General features: G+C 37.3%; 1 protein-coding gene across 5 annotated transcripts in view; it reads left to right on the forward strand.

Moving 5' to 3' along the window:
• Nucleotides 1-27,127, forward strand: part of Rdx (radixin) — a 79,081-nt gene that overhangs the window by 16,187 nt on the left and 35,767 nt on the right. For 4 of the 5 annotated variants that reach the window (XM_040729984.1, XM_040729987.1, XM_040729986.1 and 1 more), the window contains exons 4-14: nt 948-1,043; nt 1,516-1,790; nt 5,245-5,328; nt 6,124-6,270; nt 8,208-8,304; nt 9,016-9,179; nt 12,044-12,174; nt 20,253-20,413; nt 21,905-21,997; nt 24,726-24,968; nt 26,014-26,174. In XM_040729984.1, the coding sequence (XP_040585918.1) occupies nt 948-1,043; nt 1,516-1,790; nt 5,245-5,328; nt 6,124-6,270; nt 8,208-8,304; nt 9,016-9,179; nt 12,044-12,174; nt 20,253-20,413; nt 21,905-21,997; nt 24,726-24,968; nt 26,014-26,174 (1,652 nt within the window). Of the gene's footprint in view, nt 1-947; nt 1,044-1,515; nt 1,791-5,244; nt 5,329-6,123; nt 6,271-8,207; nt 8,305-9,015; nt 9,180-12,043; nt 12,175-14,116; nt 14,307-20,252; nt 20,414-21,904; nt 21,998-24,725; nt 24,969-26,013; nt 26,175-27,127 lie in introns of those variants that run through there. The other variant, XM_040729988.1, reaches the window with a different exon arrangement.

The following is a 27,127-nucleotide window of genomic DNA, read 5'->3' on the forward strand; positions in this document are numbered from 1 at the left end:
TAGAAGCTGGTGATCTGCTAAACTAACAGAGTCTGAAGGTGGGTTTTTTTATTATTTGTTTTTGTTCTTTAAACTAGATAGTTGAATGGGTGTTAGTTCAAATAAGGAAGTGCACAATGAATGCCAGTTGCAAAGACCAAAGATAACAGGATAATTTGTGCATCTGTAACATTTCAACTGTCCATGCTTAATCTTGTAAAATCTCCATGCTTAACTTTGTGCAATCTTCAACACAGTGTGGCTTTTTCCTGGGAACTTTCCATTAGTCATCCTATCAGAAGACATGGATTTCAAGATGAATAAAGTGATATCACTCTGTCCTTAGGTGCTAAGACACTTAAAAAGATACAGTGTAACCTAGTTGGTATAGGAAACAAATGGATAATTTCATTTCTATGATAGAAGAGATTTTAGATTTTATTCACAAAAAGAATGTTAGTTGATCTGGAACTGAAATAAAAAATCAGTGAGTGATAAAGATGCAGAAGTATTGTAGGCGGAAGGAAAAGCATGAGCATCGATGTAGAATGGTGAAACTTAGGCATGGTCCAAGAATTGTTTCAGTGAAGGTAGAGTGTTGAAGGTACCAGACTCTATCACCAGAGTGAAGTGCTTTGCCCTCAGTACTGGTGGGACACTTGGAAGGAATCAAATAGGAATATAGGCTTTCACACTGTTTATTGAGGCTATGATGTGAGCCAAGGAAATAAAGATAGAAAACACACTGAGTCAAGGAAGAAGATAGAAGTGGCATAACAGGATTGGGTATAAAAACCTGAATTGATGTTTTCAGAAATGTTCTTTGAACATGTCAAAAAGAAAAGAGTGTGTTACAGGAAAACCATTCTCTGGCACTTCTCCTTGTGTAGTTTTGTCCTTGTAGTTTATAGTGTTGAATGTCAACTGATCACTGTGTAAATATTGAACTGAATTTGTTTGTTTTGTAGGTTGTAAAAACAGTTGGTTTGCGTGAAGTCTGGTTTTTTGGGCTGCAGTATGTAGACAGCAAAGGATATTCTACTTGGCTTAAACTTAATAAAAAGGTAAGATGTGTATAGTAACATTAATTTAATTTGATATGTTTATTAATCTGGGTTGAAAAAGCATTAGCAGGGTGTGACTAAGTCCAGGCTTCCTTTTGCAGTTGTCTCTTGATCATTACTCATGCCTTTTATTTCATTGACGAATCTCCAACATACTGCACACACTTTGTGTGAACCAATGCTCGTGAGAATTAGAACTTTGAAGCAGGTGTTAACATGGGTTAAAAAACGAGCACACCAGCTGTGAATGTCTGCAGGATGAGCTCCAGCACACAAAGACGTTTTCATTCTGGCTGTTGACTGGGCTCCCAGAGCTGTGCTGGCAGCCTCAGGACCACACACAGCACATGCATTTGTTTACAGACTTGTATACAGCATTACTGTCCACTTTCTTCAAAAAAGAGTTTGATGTAAATATATTCATTTACAGTGAATTAAGTTTTGTTGATTATACTTGAAATTACTATTCTAGGTGACACAGCAAGATGTTAAAAAAGAAAATCCTTTACAGTTCAAGTTTAGAGCTAAATTCTTTCCTGAAGATGTTTCTGAGGAATTGATTCAAGAAATAACACAGAGACTTTTCTTCTTGCAAGTTAAAGAAGCCATCTTAAATGATGAGATATATTGCCCACCAGAAACTGCAGTTCTTTTGGCTTCATATGCTGTCCAAGCCAAGTATGGAGATTATAATAAAGAGATTCACAAACCAGGATACCTGGCTAATGACAGACTCCTACCACAGCGGTAAGTAAAGTATGCCCTTATTTAATTTCTCTAAAGTTATATTCCAGAAGCTTATGCTGACTTTCTTAAAAAAAGGATATTAAGTTGACAAGTGGATCTTTTTTATAAAGATCATGGCTTATTCATATCTGTTCTGCTGTGTTCATCTGCAGCAAAAGAAGGTATGGTTTGGTCTTGAGGGAAGGATATGAATTATTGTTTGTAAACATTAGAACACATGCAGGTGGATGCATAATAAATGTTGTTGACTCATAGGGGGCAAGAACTGTTTCTTCCATAGAATGAAGTTTTGGTTTAGTGCGCCGTGTAGTCTCACCTTTGTAACACTGAAAGCAACATTGCAAAGGAACAAATAACTGGAGAATGAAGTTTGGGAACTGAATCTAATCTGCTCTTTGCTAGTTACACAACCTTAGATTTGTAATCTTTAAGGATCCACAATAAACAAAAGTGGTTAATTTTTCTATGGCTGAAGGAGAATTCTAATTAGTCTATGGTATTTATAGTATATTATAAATATTTGCTTTTGCTGCTTTGGCATTGAATAGACAGATGTGAATACTTTATCGGTTTACAGTTAAGTAAGAACTGACAGAATACATACGAAACACAAAGGTTACTAGAGGACAGGTGTATGGTCTGGGCATAGGGTTTAGTGTGGAGTACTTGAGCACTTTGGTCCTTGAGCACATTGGGTAGTCCACATTGACTTCAAATTCAAAATTTGCCTGCCTCAGTTTAAGTTCTGGGATTATAGGTATTCACCACTGTTAAGAGAAGCTTTTTCTTTGCTAGCTGCTTTGGTTTATCCCCCGCCAGCCGCCTGGGCTCTGCCGCATTGTAGTCCCCAAATAAACACACAAGACGCTGTATTAATTATGAAGCTGTTTGCCTTGCTTGTTTCTTACTGGCTAGCTCTGACTTAAGTATTTACCCCATAATTGTTAATCTATGTATTTCTCTTACCGGAGACGTTCCGGGCTTCCTATCCCATGGCGGTTACATCTTGAATTCCTGTGTTTCTCCTTCCCAGAGTCCTCCTGGACTCCTAGTCCCTCCTATCTAGGTTTCCTATTGGCTTAACAGTACTTTATTGACAAATGCACAGGACTTCCCCCAACACACCACCATGCTCGGTTTAATGTTATGTTTTCTTTCTCCTTTCTTAATAAAAGTATTATCTACTTAAAATGACAATGTTAAATTTAGTCACAAAAATAGATATGGAGAATATAGGGATAAATCAGGACCCAAGAATTCTATTTTCCTGTCTGCTCTTAATTTTACAGAATATGATTCATTTGAAACATTTGAGTTCTTATAAACTATATAATGCCCATTTTTGTTGAGAGCAGCCTGCCATGCCATCCGCCTGGGCCCTGCCACAATTGCAATCCCCAAATAATACACAGGACACTGTATTAATTATGAAGCTTTTGGCCATTTGCTTGTTTCTTACTGGCAATCTCTGACTTAAGTATTTAACTTATCTAAGTATTTCTCTTACTGGAGAAAGGGTCCAGACTTCTTACCCGCTGTGGCGGCTACATCGTGACTCCTTGTATTTGTCTTTCCCAGAATCCTGCTCGACTCTTAGTCCCACCTATCTTGCTTTCCTATTGGCCAACAGTACTTTATTCAACAACCAAAAAGAGACAGATTTACAGAATGGCATCTTCCATCATCTCCTCTTTTCTGTCTAAATAAAAAGAAAGGTTTTAACTTTAACATAGTCAAATTATATATAACAGAACAGTTATTAAGTAACAACATAGTTACAATATTTTGTTTATTAACATTTAGTAAAATTTAAAGAAAGTATCATCTATCCCATCTTTATGAGTCTAAAGTCTTATATGTAACTTATCTTTTGTCATAACTAAGGAAAAATATGATAATAACTATCTGTCTTCAACTCCATCAGACCACGGAAAGATATTATATAAACACTAGAATTGACAGAGACATCTTGCTACCTGAACAGTCATCCGAAGTTCCTCTGTAATGTTGGGGCATCCATCTTCAGTCCATAGGCCACAGTGTGTCCGGAAGACTTCTCAGCAAAGCAGGAAATTCCAAACTGTCCATCTGCATTGGCAGACTGTCATTCATTTTTCTGTGTCCTGCAGAAAGTCTCGTAGACTCTTCCATGAAGTTTGAGTTTAGCAGTCACTTTACTGTGGGTCCTACATGTCCAGCTTATACAGCAACAGTCAGGCAGTCCAGGCAAGAGCAGTTTCTTGCCCAAATGGCTAATCTTGCCATGTTGAAAGCAAACTCCATAACGAGTTTCTTCGATGCCCATCTTCCTCTCAGATGTAACTGGTGCTGTCAGGAGCAGACATTTCTCATTGCCAAGAAAAACCCTAAATAATTTTCAATGCCATTTTCCGAAGGTCTTTGAAAGGTTTGAAGACTATCTATCTCAAATATATCTCTGTGTATCTAGAAAACCTAACTAACCTAACTATAAGTTCTGACTAGTCTATATTATGCATTACATTTTAAAAGATCAGTATAAGTACAATACTTAATCAAGAGAAGAAATATATGCATCACAAAAATGACCTTGAATTTGTATCAATAAATGAAAAACCATACCCATACCGTAATTTCCCTTTTTACCATTAAAAAGAGATTGGCTGTGATCATTAACCAATTATAAGCAACCCCATTTAAATGAAAACAAATATTTATAAACAATATGGAAATTTGGGCGTCGCTCATTCCAAACTGCTTCGTGCTGGAAGGGGGCGCTCTTTATACCATGGGGATCATGACAAAACTCAGAAACCTGTATAAGTCCTTATTTTTGGGGTCTGTAAGGCTGCATCATCTTAGCTGTTGTATATGTTGAATCACTTGGGCCACTGCTTCCGGGGGGTCTTGGTTCATTAAACCACAGGAGCCTGGAAGGAATCCACAGCTTTCCATTTACTGTAGAAACATAAAAACTCTTTTCCCAAGTAACCAGTCTTTGTATTTAAAGTTAGAGGTCAAAGCATTTTTGAAATATATAAGTTGGATTAATTAAGCAGCATTTATAATCAAGTATACTTTAGCAGTTGTTCCTTTAGCAGTCAAAAAACTGAAAAACACAATAGCATACAGTATCCAGACTCTCTGTGTATTTTTCATCTTTACATGGCTTATACATTTTAAAACACTAGTTAGTTAAAGTAATTTAAGCTATCTAAAACTTTGTTTTAGCTTTCCCTAGTAACATCATCTATGACTTCAGTATTCAGCCAGGATACTGACTGACACACACAGCCCATCACCTTGTTCTATTCTGCGTTTTATATCCTCAGTTGTGTTTTTAATTCTATGTAGTTTTAACATGTGCACTGATTTGTGTGACATGTATCACAGACAAGTTATAAGATTCCATAGACTTTGAAAAGATCTTGATTTTTTTTTTTTTTAAATCAAAGACATTACTTTTCCTTTTTAGCGTTTTGGAACAGCACAAACTGACAAAAGAGCAGTGGGAGGAGAGGATACAAAACTGGCATGAAGAACACAGAGGAATGTTAAGGTATCTGGAGAACTATTTTCTGTTTATTTCTTCCAAGTTAAAGCATTGCCATCTCATTGAAAAGCTTTTTGGGCAGGTGAGAATACTCAGCAAGCACCTAAAGTTGCTGCCACACCTGATGATCTATCTGAGTTGACTCCCTACCCACGTGGTGGGAGAAAACCAACTTCTGAGGGTTGGTTGGCTTCTCCCTCCCTCCCTCCCTCCCTCCCTCCCTCCCTCCCTCCCTCCCTCCCTCCCTCCCTCCCTTTCCTTCCTCCCTCCCTTTCCTTCCTTAAATGACAATGTTAAATTTTGTCACAAAAATAGTAGATATGGAGAATAAAGGAATAATCAGGACTCAAGAATTCTATTTTCCTGTCTGTTACTTAATTTTCTGTTAATAATGAGATAGCTATTTTTTCACTCCAGAGTATGATTCATTGGAAACATTTGAATTGGAAACTATGTAATGCCCATTAAACACATGAATTAGTTAAAGTAATTTAAGCTATCTAAAACTGTTTTAACCTTCCCTGGTAACATCTTCTATAACATCAGTATTCAGCCAGGATACTGACTCTGACACAGCCTGCACACATGCTATGGTCATGGGTCCCTACACACACACATGCATGCACGCACATTAAAAAGGTTTGCAATGATACCAGAACAGGTTATACATATACATCCCATCTTTTGATGTGGATAAATAAATATAAAGCACTGAATGTTAGCTCCATGTATTTTTGTAGTTTTAGTTTGATGTTTACAAGTGTCTACTTAAATGTATTACATTCAGCTGTATTTTAATAGGGAAGATTCGATGATGGAATACTTGAAGATTGCTCAAGATCTAGAAATGTATGGTGTCAACTACTTTGAAATCAAGAATAAGAAGGGCACTGAACTGTGGCTGGGTGTTGATGCTTTGGGTCTGAATATTTATGAGCATGACGACAAGTGAGTACACAGGTGTCTGGTGAGCTAGTTCTTCTGTGGTCTGAATGGCTGCCAGATTAGCTCTGTTTGGAGAAATTGACTCAATTGTCCTTATTGCTTTCTTTTCTTACAGTAAAGGGATGGTTAATTCCACATTGAGTATCATTTCTATTTTTCCTAGTACCTTATAGTTTTGGAGTTCACTTCCGAGTCTGTTTATTAAATGAGTTCACCTGGATTTACAATGCCACTTTTATCTCTTGTTAGTGAAACCTAGTAACAAGTAAAATCCGTTACCTTAGTAAGAGAGTCCTTAAATGTTGTAGTTGACTTGTAGCTTGAAATAAGTTAACATAAGAAGTCAAGAAGAAATAAATTAATAGATGTGTTTAAGCATTTTCTTATAGGAATCCCTTTAAAGATCAATTCAGTAGCTTATCCTATTATTCACAGTGGCTAGTGTAATATTTTGAATTTGATCAACTTAATTTTTTATATACTTATACAATTCATATCATATATGATATATCATGACCTTATAGTATCTATATATTAATTAATACTATAATGTGGTATTATTAGTTATGTGTATATATGTAATGTTAATATATATTAATACTACATAATATATACTATAAATAGATGATATAAGTATATAATATAGTGTGAATATACCAGACTCATAGTTCTTTTCAAGTGTAAAAATGGAGGGCTGGATAGATGGCTCAGCAATTGAGAGCATATGCTACTCTTAAAGAGGATGTGAGCTTGATTCCATGTCTTAAGGTTCACAACTTTCTGTAACTCCAGCTCTAGGGAGAATGGACTCATTTGGCCTCTGAGGGTATCTGCAGTCATGTACATCAGTACACACAATAAAGTCTTTTTCGAAAGAATAATAAGTTTACGCTAGTGATCCTTCCCACCCTAGGCATTATTCTACAGTCTCATTAAAACATTGTACTGATTTATCTCATTAGAGAGCAGAATAACATGCATATTGTTTATGAGTATTTTATGTAAATAAGTAGCTATGCTATATTAGGCATTACAAGTAGTATAAATAGGTAGAAATTTGTTATCAGGAACCTGACTAAAATGGCCTGTGTGTGTGTGTGTGTGAGAGAGAGAGAAAGATAGTTATTTTTGTTGTCATAAGAACAAAAATGATTCTAGACTGATTCACAATATGTTTGTAGACAGGGTGGCAAAATGGTGGTGACAATTGCTAGGCATAGTGGCTCACATTCTGATATCCTAGTACTTGGGTGTTAAGGCATGGGGATATAAGGCCTAGGCCTGTCTGGTCTATATAATGAGAGCCTTGACATGAGAGCCTAAACAACAGACAGCGACAGGGGACCAGAGAGAGGAGTAGGAAGAAAATAGGAGCAATCTTCATTGTTAGGTTCACATATCATAAAACTAAGCTTTACTGAAATTCACTACTTTTATATTGTCATATATCTTAAAATTATGAAAAGGAAATCTTTAATACTCAGAACTTTGTATTCCACATCAGAATTTATAACTATGTTATAATTACTTTCCCCTACCAAACTACATGCCTTTAATCCCAGCACTCAACAGGTAGAGGCAGGCGGATCTCTGAGTTCTAGGCCAGCCTGGTCTACAGAGTTAGTTTCAGGACAGGCTCCAAAACAATACAGAGAAACCTTGTCTCGAAAAAACAAAAAACAAACAAAAAAGACTCAACATGATAAAAACTAAACAGAAGAGAAATTCAAGCCAGAAAATCTTGAATGGTTATTATTTTATGTGATTGAATTAAATTTTCCTTTCAAAGTTAGTGTCACCTGTATAGTGTGAGTAAGATTATATGCTATGAGAATCTGGTACTCTTAAGACTGGTCATTCACTTAACCTGTCCCGGAAAGCTGTGTGTTTTCCCACTGTTTCCTGCCTTAAATTTAAAGCAACTCTTTTTTTTTTTTTAGGTTAACACCTAAAATTGGTTTTCCCTGGAGTGAAATCCGAAATATTTCATTTAATGACAAAAAATTTGTTATAAAGCCAATTGACAAAAAGGCACCTGTAAGTATTTTCTAAGGGCACTGATCACCCCAAGTTGTTTCTGAGAGAGATTCTCTACCGATAGATAAATTTTTCTCAGTGATGAAATGCTATTAAAAATACAAAAGTTTCCATTTTCTTAAGAATTTTAGCTATGATTTAACTATATGATTGGTAATGGTGTTAACATTGGTAAAGGGTGTTAACAATCATTCCTAAGAAATAATTTAAACAGCATTTATTGTTTGCAAGAATGTAGTAGAGGTTACTGTTTTTTTATTTTATTTTTTCATTAACTCTATTCTTGTACTCTGAACTTCCTTTTTAATATTTGAGACTTTTTATTGAAATAGATTTTAATAATTAGTGTCATACTTTAGTACTTATCTTTATCTAAAAGATAAATATTTGAAGAACATTTCTAGATTAAAACATAGCCATGAAGAAAGACCAGTTTTGACAGTATTGGCAAAGCAAACTCTTCTCTGGGGTGTAAGAATAGCTGTTTGTAGTTTCTTTGGAGAATTTGAAAGAATTAATGACATTTCATTCGCCTTCAGACAATGGGTGAGAGGGATGAAGGGATAAGGAACTGTGGTGGTGCCTGAGATTTGGGAGTCCCTAAACTTCATGTGCAGTAACATCAGAATTCTATTTCATGTTGAAATTGGGTAGTTGTAAAAGACCCTATCATTCAGAAAGATTTTAAAATTAAGAATATTTTCTATTCAGGATTTTGTTTTCTATGCTCCTCGTCTGAGAATCAATAAGCGGATTTTGGCCTTATGTATGGGAAACCATGAACTGTACATGCGAAGGAGAAAGCCTGATACTATTGAAGTACAACAGATGAAGGCTCAGGCACGGGAGGAAAAGCATCAGAAGCAGTTGGAAAGGTATGCATGTGTACCTGTTCGTTTTTAATTGCTTGGGACAGGCTATCTAAAAGTTACAGACTGCTCTCTTTTATTGGTGTATTTAATGTCAGACTTTTTGTACTGTTTTGGTGATGGGCCTGAAAGGTATTTCTAAAATTTAATTTTACTTGTTAGTATAGAGACTTTGTAGTTTTAGTATATTTGTGTTCTCAAAATAGAACTAGGTTGAAATGAGTATTTAGAAACCCAAACTTTAAATGAAAATACGTGCCTGTATAAATGTGAGTAATCCTAAGAAACTTCCTGGGGAAAATGTGATTTGGTTAGGGTGTGGGAAAGACATGTTCAAGAGGAAGCCAGCATAAACAAATATGTAGAGATAAGAATATGCCAGATTTTCTTAGGGGCCAGTAAGTAGACAAGGTTAATCCTTTTGAGCAATGTGTAAGGGAGAGTAATGTCTCCCAGTTTTATGTGGGAGGTAAAACGGCCTAGCGACCGTAGGTGTTAGCATGTGGTGTGAGGAGCTGAACACTCCTCACATCACATGCTGTGGAGATGTTCTGTGGAGATAAGAGGTGAGAAACGCATCTCTGCCATACTGCAGAATCAACTCATCATCAGGTTAACTGCCTCCTATAGACTTACTTAGAGTCACCTTTTCAGTCTTTTTTTTTTTTTTTTTTTTTGTCTACATATCTCATTTACCTCCATCCCTGTAGAAGAGTGGATGAGGCACCAATATGGAAAAGCTAAATGAAGCCAACATCCTTTCCTAGAAGGGACATTTGTGCCAGAGTACGACCCAAAAGGTTTTGAGCACTTGGGGTAGGTTATAGCCTGCAGGCCTGGAGACTTGATTTGTACTGAGTCCTCAAGAGTTAAGGATCTCAGGGCCTGGCAGGAAGAAAGGACCTATGATAGTGCTGTACATGACTGTACAGAGGCTACGGAGTGATGGAGTAGCCTAACAAACAGCCTGGGCTGTAGACAGCATGCTATAGATAGTTATGTGATAACTGGTACTTCTGTGAACAACCCGGGTGGACTGCAGGCTTTTAAAGTTGGCAGCTGGTGCTAGGCCCTGCTTTTGTCCTGGGAGCCTGGGATATGCTAACTTGCCCTTAAGCATTTTCATTTAGGTTTTATAGAGGTACTAAATTTCCCAGCTTCTGAAGTCTCTGCCTGAATACACTTTATAGATGGAAATGAGGAGGGAAATGCTGCAGAGACCCAGGGCAGATGGGTGTTGGCTCTTTGTTTTGGGTGTTGAGGAAATACATCATAGAGAACTTAGAAGCAGAGTGGAGCAGCCCTCACTTCAATTCTTTTAGTCAAGTCAGTCAGTCAATTTTTATCTATGTATGTATGTTTGCATGTATGTATGTATGTGCCTTTTCTTTTAAAATATTTTTTTAAGATTTGATTTTTTTAATGTGTATTGACTGTTTATCTGCATGTATATATGCACACTACGTATGTGCCTTGTGCCTGCAGAGGTCATAAGAGGGTGTCATATCCTCTGGAATAAGAGTTATAGATGATTGTGGCTTACCGTGTGGATGCTGGGAATTGAACTTGGGTCCTCTGCAAGAACAAGTGCTCTTAACAACCACTGGGCCAATTCTCTAGTCCCCGGTCTTTGGTTCTTAAATGGGGTGATGTTCGTTAATTAGCAGGTGGTTTAGTGACCCTTCAACTTCCTGTGTCAGTGTTAATGTTTCAAAGTCACCACCAACAGCAACTCTTGCTGACTTGTGACAGTTTTTCAGAGTCCCACACTTTTTTCTTGGGAACAGATGGATGCCAAAGATCTACAGGAATTTGCAAAATCAGGCTTTCATAATAAGAAAAGTTCTTTGGTAATACAGTTTTGTGACAGGCCTGAAATTCAGAATTGGCACTAGGTGGCAGTTGATATCTTTTTGTGAATAGTAAGGAAATGTTAGATATGGAATCACTTCAGTAAAAAATAGTATCATTGAAGGTAGTAATTTGAATAGTAAGCATATGAAGTAACACAGTGTCTTTTTTGGTTTTGGTCACCCACATGGAGTTTGTATTAGGGTAGGTTCTTGCTAAATGTCAAGTTTTGACTATGTTCCCCAATTCCTCTCCCCCCAATGATCTTATCAGGGCTCTGACAGACACAGCTAAATCTTCATGGCATTGTTTCCCCTTTTACCAACATTAAATACCTTCTGCCACCTTAATGGAATTGTGAAAGGTGGTAATTTATTTGTCATCTTGTATCTAAGCGTAAATGGCTAGTACCCAGAAATTCAGTTTGTATTTTTAGTGGTTGAAAATCATTGAGCTCCCAAGCTGTTTTGCAGTTGAAGGTACTTGTGTATGTTCTCTTGAAACCTTTGTTATTTCCCAGTGGAGGGCTCCTGGGATCTAAAAGAATGAACTCCCTTGGGTTATGGCAGTGGGTTCAACAAACTATATTAAGATGTTACATTTAATCTGATTTGTATGCAGATGCTAGATCTCCTGAGGTTTTTCCCATCCAAGTTGTTTCTCAGACCATGCTTTGTATACTTGTTTTAAGTTTTAAAATTGTATGTACACACACATGTATTAACTGTGTGAAGGTTAGAAGTTGAGAGCAACTGGGAAGACACTTGAAAGACAAGGTCTGTCAGCAAGTTCCAGGGACCCACCTGCTTCTGCCATTCTCCAGCTCTGGGGTTGTAACACATAGTGCCATGTATGGCAAGTGAGTATGTAGTACATCATAGTGTTAGATACTGAACTATAGGTGGTGAATATATTGAAATTTTTAAATGGTTATTTTATGCTTTCTTATTACGGATTAGAACACATAACATTAATTTGTTTCTACCTATTTATTTGTATCATGTAACTTGTAATTTAAGGGCACAATTAGAGAATGAAAAGAAGAAAAGGGAAATAGCAGAAAAGGAAAAGGAAAGAATAGAGCGTGAGAAGGAAGAACTGATGGAGCGTCTGAGGCAAATTGAAGAGCAGACAATGAAGGCCCAAAAAGGTACAGTTTTTTTGAACAGTGAATTCAAGGCTATTACTGTGATGCTAAACAGCAGTGTTTCTCAGTCGATATGGCATGTTACTCTGCTGTATAAGGTGGTTGTGTTTAATTCACAGACTAGTGTGTAGTAGAATCTTATCAAAGTCTGTTTAAGACACAGTTCTGCTGTGCTCTTGTTCCCTTCCAGTTTTTAATCATGCACATGTTGTATGTATTCTATATCATCCGTACATAGATTTATAGTTTTTAACTTTTTGGAATTCCATAACTAAAAGCATGTCTTTACTGTCTTCTGGCACCTCAGCCCATTAGTAAAGGCTTTGGGACATTTAAGTACTTGAAGTAGTTTTCAGTTCTCCCTGCATAAACTCAACCCCTAAGAAATACTTGATTTCAGTTACTACAGAGCACTAAAGATTTTGTACACTTGGTTAGTTGTGTATCATGAGCACTAAAGGTGGGGGGTATGGTTCAGTACAACACTTGCCTAATATGTATAAGGATTGTTATTCAGCTCAAAACATACACACTCATGCAAGACATGTCACGCTGCCTGTTTGCTTTTGACATGTTTAGATTAACTTCCTATTCAACATGTAGTCAAAGTGCTGAAGTATATAGAAAGACATAGTGTTTACATTGAATAACTCTAGGATACACTACTTTGACTTAGTATTAGTGGAGAGAACAGAAGAAAAAAAGTTAATTGAGCAAATTGTTCTTCCCAAGCTACAGACTTTCAGCAGATAGTATGAACTTACTGTTTATAATACCTTCCCCTAACAATTAGTAGAACTAGCCATTTGTTTTTATTGGAAATGGCAGTGTTATCTAAGACTTAAATTGATTCTGTATATCATTTTCCCATGTGGAGATATTTTTCAGAAATAGGACCATTTTCCAGTAGGTATCCAGAGGAGATGGTCACATAAATAACTATCCATCTACATAACTCTAATTCCAGGAGTATTGGGAATATTTTTTTTGTAGAGACTGTTGGGAATTTTGAGTGTGTGTATATGGGGTGGGCATGTTTTTACTCACATTTACAACTCAGTCTGGCCTCACACTTTTGACACTCCTGGCTCCCTCCTCACAAATACTAGGTTAACTGGCGTGTCCCACCTTACCAGATGTGTCTTTGGGCTGGAGATATGGCTCGTTGGGTAAAGCACTAGCTAGCTTTGCCGGCATGATGATCTGAGTTTGATTCACAAACTTACATAAAAGGTACTAGCTCACAACCCAGTAGTGGGGAAGCTGAGATAGGAAGATTCCAGGGTTGACTAGCCAGGAAGCCTTACCAAGTAAGTGAGACCCATGCCATGAGAGAGTCTCAAAAAGAGAGAACAGATTCTGGCTGACTTCAGGCCTCTATGTGTATCCATATCACAGACTAAATAAACAGATTTTAAAATGGTTTATTTTAACTCAGTAGCTAAATCTCTCCTCTCATACCTAGAATTTTCTTCAACACAGAAAAGTTGTAAAGCATCTGTTAATAGAGCACAAAATGGAGATAGAATGAATCCCAAATTTGATGCTGTGTATTCTGCTTTAGGTACTTTTTCATTGTCTTCTAGGAGTACATACAGCCTACATGGCAGTAAAACTACAGATAAAAAAAACTGATAAGTGACATGGTGTATGTGTGTTAAGGACCACATGACTAGTATAGGGTCATCTTTCAAGAATGTTGGAAAGAAACTTGAACTGAGGAATGTAGGGCACATTGATGGCATGCTTGCTTACATATATGAGACCCTCAGTTTGGTTCTTAGTACCACAGGGCATATATCCTCCTGCATTATACTGAAGGGTAGTTAAAGAATTAATATTTGATAGTAAGTGAAGTATTGGTTCATAGCTTCTTAAAATTTATTTACATAACTCTTTAAGAGAATAACCACTAAATCTTTTAATTTTAATCTCATTTATTTAGGATGTATAATAAAAGTATTAATGGTTTACATACAAAACTACTCAAAGAAGCACTGAAGAGTATAAGGGACATAGAACATAAAGAATATAGACCACCTTTATCAAGACAATTGCAAATCAGTCATCTTAAGGCAAAGGACATCCACTGTACTTTTTTTAAATAAAGCTTTCCCAAGCAGTCCTAAAACCTATATGATTGTCTTGTAATTTGTACTAAATTCTCATTCAAGTGCAGTAAATGACCATATGTCATGATATTTATATTAATCATATTTCATTGTCATTTTGTTTTAATTATTATTGAAGCTGTAACTTCATATGACTCATTAAGTAGAACAAAAAAAGTAGAGCAATTGCCTTAGAACGTCTTGAAGATGTATGTATTGGGGATACCTGAAAGATAACTGTCACCAGATTGCCATTCATTTGCTGTTCTAACAAATACCAAAGTAAAATTGACTCCGTAAGACAATCTATAGAAAGAAGTCGTGGTCTAGTGATTAATTCTGGGTGTGTAATAAGTCCTGGGTGCATGAAACTGGATAGATGCTGTTATGATAAAGTGTGGTGAACTTTGGTGGATTACATGGCTGGCAAGGTTGACTGAGACTGGTCAAACATGCCAGGCAGAGTTTAAGTGAGAAGTTTTATTGGAAAGGGGAGGGAGGGGGAAGGAAAGAGAAAAGAGGTAAAGAGACAGAGAGGCAGATGAGCAGGAAAGAGAGAGCAGAACAAGAGTATAAGTGGGTGGAGGTCTTTCTTTTAAAGGGGTCCTTTGCACCTGGGCTGACCAGTTTACTGCCTGACTGCATTGTGACAGGGACAGGCCAGCAAATGCCTGAGTCCTTACTGATGCGGTCCCCACTTTGATGCAGCGTATACTTACTGATGGGACTGGAGCAACAACTAAACAAAATCATTTTATGCAGTTTGAGCCGCTGTGGACGAGCAGTCAGCATGATAATGTAATGAATATTAGATAGTACTGTCTACAATTAGAAGCAAAGCCTTAACTTTATCATCAAGTTAGAATATGACCATGAGTAAATCATTTTAACATCCTCATTTTCTTAGGTTCCTAATTTCTGAAGTGGAAATAATCCTTAACTTAGCATTCTGAGATTATTATTATTATTATTATTATTATTATTTATAGTTTTATTATCTGGAAACTTAAGTGCTATCTCAGTGAAGTACTGATAGAGTCTGTGTACACTTGTTAGGAGTAAGCCTCAGGCATTTGTTACAGAGTGGTATGTATATTCCCTAAAATCATGTGACTGTACACAGTCTTATTCTTGTAGCTTGTCAAGACAAGATAATGAACATTATGGCATTCTTTTATTCTCAGTCATTTGATTTTGTTTTTGGAGGTCTTAGTTTTATCTTTTTATACTGATAGCTTTGTTGAGATACAATTAATGTGCTATAAATTATCCACTTAAACTACACAGTTTAATGATGTTTAATATGTTCAGAGTGATGTGTAGCTACCACTCTAATTTTCAAAATCTGTCGTCTCTAAGAAGAAATCCCATGCCCATTAAGCAGTCAGCTAATTTCTCTCTCCCAGCCATGGGCAACTGTTCATCCATTCACCACATCTACAAACTTGCCTTTTCTGTATATGTGAACCCGTTTCTTTTACTTAGCCTAGCATTTTCAAAGTGCATCTGTATTGAAACATATTAGCATTTCATTCTTTTCAAATTGCTGAGTGATATTTTATATTTTTTTAATCTATCAGTTTTTGGGCACTTGCATTGTTTCTACTATTTCACTGTGTTGTGTATAACTTATGAATGTACATGTATAGATTTGTTTTAATGTTTTCATATTGCCTACTTGTTTGAAAGTGGCTTTATGTTCTACAGCAATGTGTGAATTCTTGTGTCTTCTCCAGAATGTGCTAATGCTTGTCTTGGGTTATCATCTTCCTAAATTATGCACAGTGCTCTTAGGGTTTTGACTTCGGTACCTTAGTACCTATGATACTCAACATCTTTCCTTGTGCTTACTGGCCATTTCTTTATTTGGGGGGGGGGATGTTCAAATTTTCTGCCCACTGGCCAATGGGGTTTCTTCTTGTTCTAAGGGTTCTTATATGTCTGGGATACAAATCTTTATCAAATTCATGATTTGCAAATATTTTTCTCCCAAGGAGATGGTAGCTTAGACATGACAAGGGCTTGTCTGTGTCACCCCCAAATGCTGTCATTTCACAGGCGTGTGATCTCTCTCCCTGCTTCTGTAGCCTCCTGCATGCTTTCTGTGTGTTTCTTGTCTCACTTATGTGCACGTTTGGGGAATTGGCAAATATATTGGAGGAAAACAGCATGCAGAGTTGAGCGTTTCTTCTTGTTTGCCCCTTCCTTTTTTAGTCACTTATTCTAGTACTTTTCCAATCTCAAGCTCTACATCCTCATCTTGGTCTTCCTGTCCCAGTATGTTAGTTCCAGGCTGCTGTGTGACTTTGCTGTTGTCTGCTCTTGGGAAGCAGATACCTTTTTGTTTACAGAATAAATACATAGTGCATGTGAAATTGTGTTCTCATTTGTCACACAAAAGGCATGTGTGACATACGTTCTGGGTTTTTGTTTTAAGAGGAGATTCAACTTATTCCCCAGGCTGGCCTTGAACTCCTGGAGTCAACTGGTCATATTCTTTAGCCTTCTAAGGTACCCAGGACTTCAGGTACACACCACTGTATCTGACAAAAAATTGTTTTCAATTTCTGTATCCTAACAATTATACTCGTCATCGAAATCTTCTTTACTCTTTTTACAATGCCATGTAATAACTTTGTTATTGCTTAGGTGTACTATTTTTTTGGTTTTTTCCCTTTGTTGATAATACACAGCCACAGTGTTCTATGAATTCTAAAAATTGTGATTATTGAATTGTTACTTTTTCTTCTAAGATATATATTTTCCCCAGGAAATCAAAAATTAATTGATAAACCATTGGCTTAAAAAAGAGAAAGAAAAACTTAATGTTTTGGGCTGTATTATCTATTAAGGCATGTAGGTTTTTGTTACTACTAGTAGTAGCTTCTAAACTTGGTTCTTGAGGTAAGAAGTCATTTGACATGCAGAGTCATATGATGCTGGGGTTCAAATATGAATGAAGAAGAGAAGCTTCCTTAAATTTTATAGTTTGAATTTTCATTAACTTTGCCTATCACCTTCATATTAAATATCATGACCATACACACCACTCTGATATGAGTAAAGATATAAGCAGACTGTCTTTGTGACTTTTCAACCTTTGTCTTGAAAGAGTTGATATTTTAAATAAGCCTTCATGCTACATCCCCAAGATGGAAAGTTCTATATTTTTTTTTATGAGCCACATAGGGGGATAGTTTGTACTATTTCTCATTCTTATCAAGTCCTTCACCAGTCTTGACTCACATATGGTCTAATTCAGTAAATGTTTTAGGCATTTACACAGTCTCGATTACTTGGTTTGGCTTTTGTGTGAAAGAAGTCATGTAAATTCTGATTGAAGGTGGTGGTGATGTCTCAATAAAATGTTAATAAAATAGCATTGGCAAAAAAAAAAAAAAAGAAAGCTGGGTGTTGGTGACGCACACCTTTAATCCCAGCACTCGGGAGGCAGAGGCAGGTGGATCTCTGAGTTTGAGGCCAGTCTGGTCTACAGAGAGAGTTCCAGAGCAACCTCCAAAGCAATACAGAGAAACCTGTCTTGAAAACAAAACAAAAAAAACAGAAACCCTGTCTTGAAAACAAAACAAAAAAAAAGAAAAAAAATAGATTTGGGTTTGGTCCATGGGTTAGCGTTTGTTAATACTTGTTCTAGTGCTGTAGTGAAAGCTGAACATTTCCATTTAAGGTCATATGAATACCCAAATGTTTTTGTGTTTGTTTTTTGTAGGTGAGACTAGAATAATGTTCATCTTAACATTCTAAAAGATGGGTTTTTATATAATCCTTTTTGAAAATCTATCACAAAAAGTTATTGGATCTGTGTCTTTTTAATTGATACTATATAAAATTGATAAAAAAATAACATTAGGAACTATTTATGTCAAAATACAATTTGTAATCCAAACTTCTAAGAATTTTTTTTTTTACTCTGGCAGACATAAAAATTTACCATACTACCAAACTGCCAGTTTTTGAAGTATATGGTTTAAAGATACGAAGAATCATCTATAACCCCTTTCAGCCTGCAAAGCTAAACCTCTGTCTGTTAAGCAGTATCTCCCTAGTCCCGTCTACCCATACCCCTCAGCATATACCCTTCTCTGTCTGCCTGGCTATTGTGGATAGTAGTGAGTAGAATCATGGAGTGCTTGTCTTCCTGTGACTGGCTTATTGCACGTAGCATAATACCTGCAGACTCATGCATATTGGAATAGGTTTCCCAATTCCTGACCTTTGAGACTTAGCATACATGTGTTTCTTTGGAACCCTATTTTCAAAAACCTTGTTTTTGTAGCTGAATGGTAGTGCCATGAGCTTTGTGAGCTCTGTCAGCCAAGTAGGGCAAGAGAAGCTTATTCTAGGTTAACTTGATCAAATTTGAAATGGAAATCCAACATGAATCATCATGTGATTAAGCTGTGGTGACATCCTGTATTGTGTACTTTTAATATTTGTGGCTAAATAGCTACATAGAATTTGTATGCCATTTTTTCAAGAACTTAAAGTTTAACCAGAGTCACTTTTTTTCTCTAATCCTCAAAATCATCTCCCAAATCTCTTAATTGAGTTGACTTATGCTAGTTTTGATCAAGTCCAGCAAAATTAGGAAATATAAAATCCTGTCATCACAGTTTGTTTTCACATCTCTCTAAAGGACACAACAAGGGAGACTTGGTCTCTTTGGACATTCCACTCTGTTCTATATGAATTCTTATTAAGACTTGCCAAAGTAATGCTACATTCAATGTTTTAAAGTCATCTAGGTTTTTAAATAATAGTTTTGTGTTAGTAATATTTTTTTCACTTTACTGAGATAAGAAAAAATTATGCTTGGTACATGCACAGATTCCCATGCTGGCCAGCCTCTTCATTATTTCTTGAGGGGGTATATTCTCTCTCTCTCTCTCTCTCTCTCTCTCTCTCTCTCTCTCTCTCTCTCTCTCTCTCTCTCTCTCTCTCTCCCTCTCTCTCTCTCTCTCTCTCTCTCTCTCTCTCTCTCTCTCTCTCTCTCTCTCTCTCTCTCTCTCTCTCTCTCTCTCTCTCTCTCTCTCTCTCTCCCTCTCTCTCCCCCTCTCTCTCCCTCTCTCCCTTTCCCTCTCCCCAATTGTAAGTTACCTAAGAGCTTTTATGTCAAATTGCTTTTTGAACTTAGTGTCTACAGTTAGCCTCTCAAGATTGTTGATGACTTATCAAATTAACAAAGATCTCAATACCCCCAAATCTGAAATGTTTCAAACTGACATAATGTCACAAGTGAAAACTGCACGCTTGACTTCATGTGGCGGGTCTCAGTCACAGCATAGGCACACTGAAGGGCCTGCATCAGATTACCTGAGGTTCTGCAAGAAAGATGCATCGAAACCAATGAATTTCATGTTAGATTGAGTCTTAGCTATAAATTCTCACTGTGTACATTAAATACTGAAAATCTTCACAAATCTGAAATCCAAAATGCTTTGGATCTCTATGCATTTCCCATGAGGGATCCCTTTCTGTGCTTATTCTACTAACGGTTAAACCTTGTCTTGTGTGCTAGACAAGTCTTGTAGCACTGAGCTATAGCCCTAGCCCCATAGGTCTTAAAATGCATTAATTTATAGATCTCTAAATATGGTGCCTACTGAGATAAAAAACTCAGTCTTTATTCTTGGGCAGTACTGGAGATTGTACTTTGAGCCTTATACATCTAGGCAGATACTCTTCACCCAGGCTGCAGTCTTTCTAATTCCCCTGGATCAAAAATTAGAGATTAAAAATTATGTACTTTTACACAACTTGAACTGTAAGGGGCTTTTGGTGTCCTTGCAGTTTTGATTTACATAATTTCTAAAATTATTACTTTTTACAAGGTTAAAATTGAAGTGTTTGTATATTTAGACAATGGTGATCTTTAGATTTTGGCATTTTGTTGTAATGAAGATGATTGAAATTAAACCATGTCTGTGGGCTGGGTGAAACCTTTGACAGAATTAGAAGAGCAGACTCGAAAAGCTCTGGAGCTGGAGCAGGAGCGCCAACGAGCGAAAGAGGAGGCAGAGCGGCTAGACAAGGAGCGCCGGGCTGCGGAGGAGGCCAAGTCTGCCATAGCCAAGCAAGCTGCTGACCAGATGAAGAACCAGGAGCAGCTGGTAAGGCCCTGACTTCACAGTTTGCTTTCATGTCTCTCTAAAGGACACAGCAAGGGAGACTTGGTCTCTTTGGACATTACACTCTGTTCTGTCAGCCATACTGTGTGTATTGTGAGCAAGAGCAACACTTCACCAAATAAATGGCGTCTTCAAAAAAGCATGCCAAAGGGATAGTAACAAATGGCAGAAACTGAACATTTTTTTCTGCCTGAAGAAATTAAAAACCAAACAGGATAAAGGAGTCCATGTGTTTTGGGTCATATATTTCCTTTTTAAAAATTGAAAATAGATTTTCTTTCATATAATCTGGTTATGATTTGCTTTTAAGTGGAGCCAGTGGCCAGCAAAAGGATTTTCATTCACTTAGACCACTGCTTCTCAACCGTTTTAATGCTGTGACCCTTTAATACAGTTCCTCGTGTTGTGGTAACCTATTACCATAAAATTATTTTTGTTGCTATAGCTATAATTTTGCTAGTGTTATGAATCATAATGTAAATATCTATTTTCTGATGGTTTTAGGCGACCCATGTGAAAGGGTCATCCTATCCCCCCTCCAAATGTGGTCGTAACTCACAGGTTGAGGCAGCTGATTGTGACTTTGGACTGGCCTTGCAATAGGACATGTGGCATCTTGCACTTTATAAATTGACATAGCATGTTTAGTTTCTGGATGACATAAGCCATTATTGGTTGACATTTTGTTTGTTTAATGTACTTCCAAATGAGTATGCATGGCACAGAAGATTCTAAATATATTTATCAATTCAGATGTTCATTTACTGCATGTTTTTGAGTTTTGTTGTTTGTAGACAAAGTCTTGTTATTAACTCAGGCTGACTTTGCACCTTTGATCATCTCCTCCCACTTCCTGAGCACCAAGAGCGTGTGAATTCCAGGGGTGTGATATCACATCTGTCCTTTCCTTTTCGAGCCTCTAAGTTTTTTTTCTCTTTGAAAATAGCACAGATGAGACTGTTAACAAAGTACCTTTACAATTACAGAACATTATGTAATTTTTTGTTTAATGATAAACTCTTAAAATAAGCTCTTACACATTTTACGCCCTTACTACAGAAACATAAGTAACTGCTCCTCTGTAGAATAAAAGTTTTTTAACTTTGCTTTGTATTATCTCATTATCTCAAGTATCTATTCAAACAAGCTTGTTAAGATATTCAGCAAATACTGCCTTTTTAAAATGGAACACTAAGGGAAAGTTAAAACAGCCCAAGCTGTACCTGAAAATGTTTCAACTGAACATTAAACGGATGCTAAAAATATTGTTTCAGTCAGGCATTGGTGGTACATGCCTTTAATCCCAGCACTCAGGAGACAGAGGCAGGCGGATCTCTGTGAGTTTGAGGCCAGCCAGCCTAGTCTACAAGTGCCAGGATAGGCTCCAAAGCTACATAGAGAAAAACCCTGTTTCGAACCCCCCCAAATATTATTGTCTCTAGTATTTATAATATATAAATATTTTAATTCTAGGCAGCAGAACTTGCTGAATTCACTGCCAAGATTGCACTTTTAGAGGAAGCCAAGAAGAAAAAGGAAGAGGAAGCTACTGAATGGCAACACAAAGTAATTACTGTTTTGTTGTATGCTGGCTTCTACTGAATAGGTGCTCTGTTAGTGAGCCGGCAGAGCACTTGCTTACTTTATAGAGGTGATGTGAGAGTGGTACATGCTCTGTCTCTGGGAAATGCATGAGAGGTGATCACCTAGGGGAACCAGACAGGTGTCTGTGAAGGCAGTACACATTTAAGTTGGGTAGGGCTGAAGTGCATTGTTGAGTGTTCTAGACAGAAAGAATTGAGTGAGTAGAGAAAGTAGGGGTAGCCAATGATCCAGTGGGACTTAAAAAAGTTAAAACATGCCGGGCGTTGGTGGCGCAAGCCTTTAATCCAGCACTTGGGAGGCAGAGGCCAGCGGGTCTCTGTGAGTTCCAGACAATACAGAGAAACTCTGTCTCAAAAAAAACAACAAAAAAAAAGGTTAAAAGATAAAGGTGACAGTTAGATAATAGAAAATTGAGTTATTGGAGCTTCAGACAAATGTCTACTGATGCAGATTGGTGGACTGTGTAGGTAGATACCAGATTCTGAAGACGTCAGAACACAGTTAATACAATCGAGGAAGATTTTATAAAAAAAAAGTAAACAAAAAGAGCCCCAAGCCCTCCCATTGTAAAGTATGGATTGGGATATCAGATGCTTCTAAGTGCCTAAAGAATGTGATGAAAATGAAAAGAATGGAAAGAATTAAACACTCCATGGTAGACGAAATAGACATAACAACCAATAACAGGAGGTGACCTTGAGTTAGGGGTTGTAGTTTTGCTACTAATAAGACTTCTTTTTCCTTTTTGAGTTTATTGGCAGGCTTTAATTATACATGGTCATTATGGCATTCTCATGCATGCATATACTGTAGTTTGACCATGTTCACGCAGTTACTCTCTCTAGTCCTGCTGCTATTCCCACTGGTCCCCTTGCTCTTCCCACTTAGCATCTCCCCTTCTCCTTTCCTGGATTGTTTTCTGTTTAATGGACTAGTGAATCTGTTAGGGTTACAGAGCTTGGTGTCTGATTTACAGGAACATGGACAGCTTGCCAGTGGCTACACCACTGAGGAAGGTGTATCTCAATAACCATTCACTCCTGCTCTTTAGTGAGCAGTGGGTCTCCTGGGCTCCTTTCCCCAGCAGCCTTTAACTGCTTCTAAATCTTAAGGGAGCAGTGGATACTGCTAAGACTAATAATGAGAATTCACAAGTGCATAGATCAAGCTTGTAATTGGAAGGATGGCACAGAAAAGATAATGAGTTTAATTCAATAACATGAACTTATAAGTGCACTTATAATTTTTATACCCAAGGAAGGTACATGAAATATGTGATGAGTTTTCTACAATAAAATACACTTACTGTATAAACTGTTTTTATTCCTGCTCTTAAATTTCTTTGAGGCAGTTCAACTGTTTGGTTGGTTGGTTGTTTAGTTGGTTTTGTTTTTTTTCAAGACAGGGTTTCTCTGTGTAACAGCCCTGGCTGGAACTCACACCAGATTGGCTTCAAACTCACAGAGATCTACCTCCCTCAGCCTTCCTAGTGCTGGGACAGCCCAGCTGAAGCAGTTCAATTTTTATTGGAACATTTTTGACATATTACGTGTGTGGGGGGGGGGTTAGTCAGTCTGTTATACTTCTTTTGTCACGAGAATTTTATAGGCCCTATTTAGAGAGGATTTATGAACTTTACAGATTTTAAAATATAGCTACAAGTTCTGTGAGCAATTTGAAAATGCACACAAATCAATGAAAATTAATTTAAAAATGAAATTACAGTCCTGCAAACTAGGACATGATTTTAAAGCATTAATGTATATCCTCTCCTATTTCATATGTTTATGTATACAGTTATGTATATTTGAAATGAAATCTTTGTTTATATAATTCTACTTTATTAAATTATCATCTCATCTAATGTTAGATTATACTTAGATTCCAAAATTTAAGCAGTAAGTTTGGTAGTTTGTAGGTAGTTGGCGCTGCAATGTGAAAAGCAGGCATTTGGATTCTGTGTCTGCTTTAAATGTTACCACAGATAGACCTCCTCTGCTCATACTGATTTGCTGAGGGGCCTGTAGAATGTCCTTCCTCATGATCTGTCTAATTGCTTCCTCATTGTGTCATCTACTCTATCTTTCTGTCGTATTTCCTGTAGATTGATATGTGGCTCTGAAAGCATAAGGAATTCTTATGGGAGACCTCCATAGTTTAGAAGCCCTTTGAGAGTGAAATAGAGTATTTTTAATAGGACATAGGACAAGACTTGAAAGTGAAAATTTTCTAGGCAATCCAGGAGGGACTGTCCCCCAAATCATCAGTGATTGGGATAGTTCTTGTTGTATCATGTGAGATGACTTATCTAGTTAACCCATGGTTAGGTTAGTGATTTTAATTGACCACTGTATTAGAGAATGACACTCTGATTCCTCCATTGACTTGTTATTTTTCTGCTTGTGCCTCAGATATAATCTATTGTGACATTTCTCAGCGTTGTACAGATTTAAGCTGTTTCCCACCAAACATTTACACAACAGTTACAGCAAAAAATAATAAAGCTGTACTAACATTTTTAGTTAGGAGATATTTAAAAAAAAATTATGCATCCTACCTGCTGGAATCCCATAAAAATGGAGCTTTTATTAAAAAGGACGTATTATCATTACTTTGAAATGTAGTTTTTGTTAGAGTCAGTATACATTCTTTTCATTGCCAGTTTCACAAACTTATTTTCATTGTTCAGGCTTTTGCAGCTCAGGAAGACTTGGAAAAGACCAAAGAAGAGTTAAAAACCGTGATGTCTGCACCCCCTCCCCCTCCCCCTCCTCCAGTTGTTCCTCCCACAGAAAATGAGCACGATGAGCATGACGAGAACAGTGCTGAGGCCAGTGCCGAGTTGTCTAGTGAGGGCGTGATGAACCACAGAAGTGAGGAGGAGCGGGTGACGGAAACACAGAAAAACGAACGTGTGAAGAAGCAGCTCCAGGTACCGATGCAGCTGTGTATGCACTTAATACTCTTGCAGTCTCCATCGAAATCAGCTTCCTAAGTGTCCAACTCTTAATGCAGGCCAGCTGATGGGGGTGTCCTTCTGCATGTATGTTTCTCTTGCTGGTTGATGAATAAAACAGTTTGACCAATAGGCGGGACTAGGAGACGAGAATTCTGGGAAAGGTAGGCAGAGAGTCACCAAAGGAGACACCATATAGCTGCCAAAGGAGTAACAGGTCCCGGTGTTCTCCTGTAACCCAAGACCATGTGGAAATACATAGATTTATAGAAATGGGTTATTAATTAAGACAGAGCTAGCCAATAAGAAGTCCTAGCTATCTGCCAACAGTTCTATAACTAATAAAGCATCCGTGTGCTTATTTGGGGTGAAGGGCAGTGGGACAAGAAACTTCAGGAAACAAGTATACTACATTATTAGGTCAGAAGAGGAAATTTCAGCATTCTCAACAGTTTAAAAATTTATCTAATTTTTGCAGTTGGTGAAATCTTAATGAAGAAAAAGTGATAATTATAATAGCTGTATTAAGGTTTCTAGAGAGAAAATGTCCACTTTGTTTTTTAATATTAACCTTTCATTAAAGTGACTGCCTTGAACTTGATTAGTATTTCATGTATTAGATTAAGAATGTATAAAATATGGCTAATGACTAAAAAAAAGAAAGACCTTTGGCATTCCTTCCCATCACAATTACTAAAAATATGAAGCTTATGGGGCTGGAGAGATAGCTAAGTGATTTGCTCTTCTAGAGGACCTGGGTTCAATTCCCAGCACCCACACAGCAACTCACAGTTGTCTGTAACTCCAGTTCCAGGGAACCTAACACCTCCACATAGATATACTTGCAGGCAAAACATCAATGCGTGTGAAGGAAAAAAAAGCTTGCATGCCACACAGAAAACCACTCCACAGTGGAAAGATTATTAAAGTGCCAGGTTTGGTGTGCATGTATCTTTGCATCTTTTAACTATTCTCATACTTTTTAAAATTTTATGTAATAGTAATACTATTTTCAATGCAGGCATTAAGTTCAGAATTAGCCCAAGCCAGAGATGAAACCAAGAAAACCCAGAATGATGTCCTTCATGCTGAGAATGTCAAAGCAGGCCGTGATAAGTACAAGACTCTCCGGCAGATTCGACAAGGCAATACAAAGCAGCGCATCGATGAGTTTGAAGCAATGTGAGAGCTGTTCTTGTGATACATGTCCTTCATAAGCTGAACCACCACCAGAGAAAAGCAGGCCTTTTCAGATGCGATGGAATGCATCCCACCTTGCCAAAGCACTCGTACCAGTTGACTGTGCTCACTAGCAGAATTCGGAAGGGTGCTCTTCAGCATTAAGGCAGTGTGATGTCATGTATGGTCATTTTTCTTTTGGCCAGGGAATGGATAATACTATTCTGTCACCTCTTTGTACATTTTCATTGTTTTGTTTCTGTTTCATTTTTTTTTAGTTGAATGTTAGCACTAATGACCATGTCTGATAAATGTGTATGTGTGCTTTGAGCACTGTGTACATCTTAGGAAAATGGTGGACATCTCAATGCATGCTTAGTTAATGAACTCAGTTTTCTTTGCCCTTTCCATGTTTGGCCTTCATACATTTCCATGTTCACTCTCAGATTTTTTTCAGTGTGGCCTTCTCATGCTCTGTCATGCCAGAGCCATGATTCTGGTGTCATACAGATATATCACTTACTGGAGGTGTGTAAAATGAGGTATTGAGGTAAACAGACATGGGGTAGATGAGACAGTGATCGTTGTGTAGGCGACTACTGCATCATGAGACAGGTAGAACACTGACTGAGCAGCACAGTATGCAGATGTGGTTAATTACTACAGAAATCCCTTAATTACATTATTGGGTGTTTGCTTTTCATTTACTTAAGTAGAGTCATCATTGCCAGCTCAAGTGATTGGTGTATCATGTCCTATAATTCTTTGGTGGCTTTCCTTGCCTGCCACTTTGGAGATGGAGCCAGCAGGCGGCAGTTGTAGGAGAATTTATTTATGAAGCACTGCCTGCCAGTAAATGGCTTCTGAAAAAATTCAGTGTTTATTCTTAACGTTGATTTAGAAACACAGTGTATAATAGAAGATACTGCTGATGATAACTGATTTTAATTGTTGAA

The sequence above is a fragment of the Mesocricetus auratus genome, unplaced genomic scaffold, assembly GCF_017639785.1.
Source record: "Mesocricetus auratus isolate SY011 unplaced genomic scaffold, BCM_Maur_2.0 Super-Scaffold_100022, whole genome shotgun sequence".
Taxonomy (NCBI): Eukaryota; Metazoa; Chordata; class Mammalia; order Rodentia; family Cricetidae; genus Mesocricetus; species Mesocricetus auratus.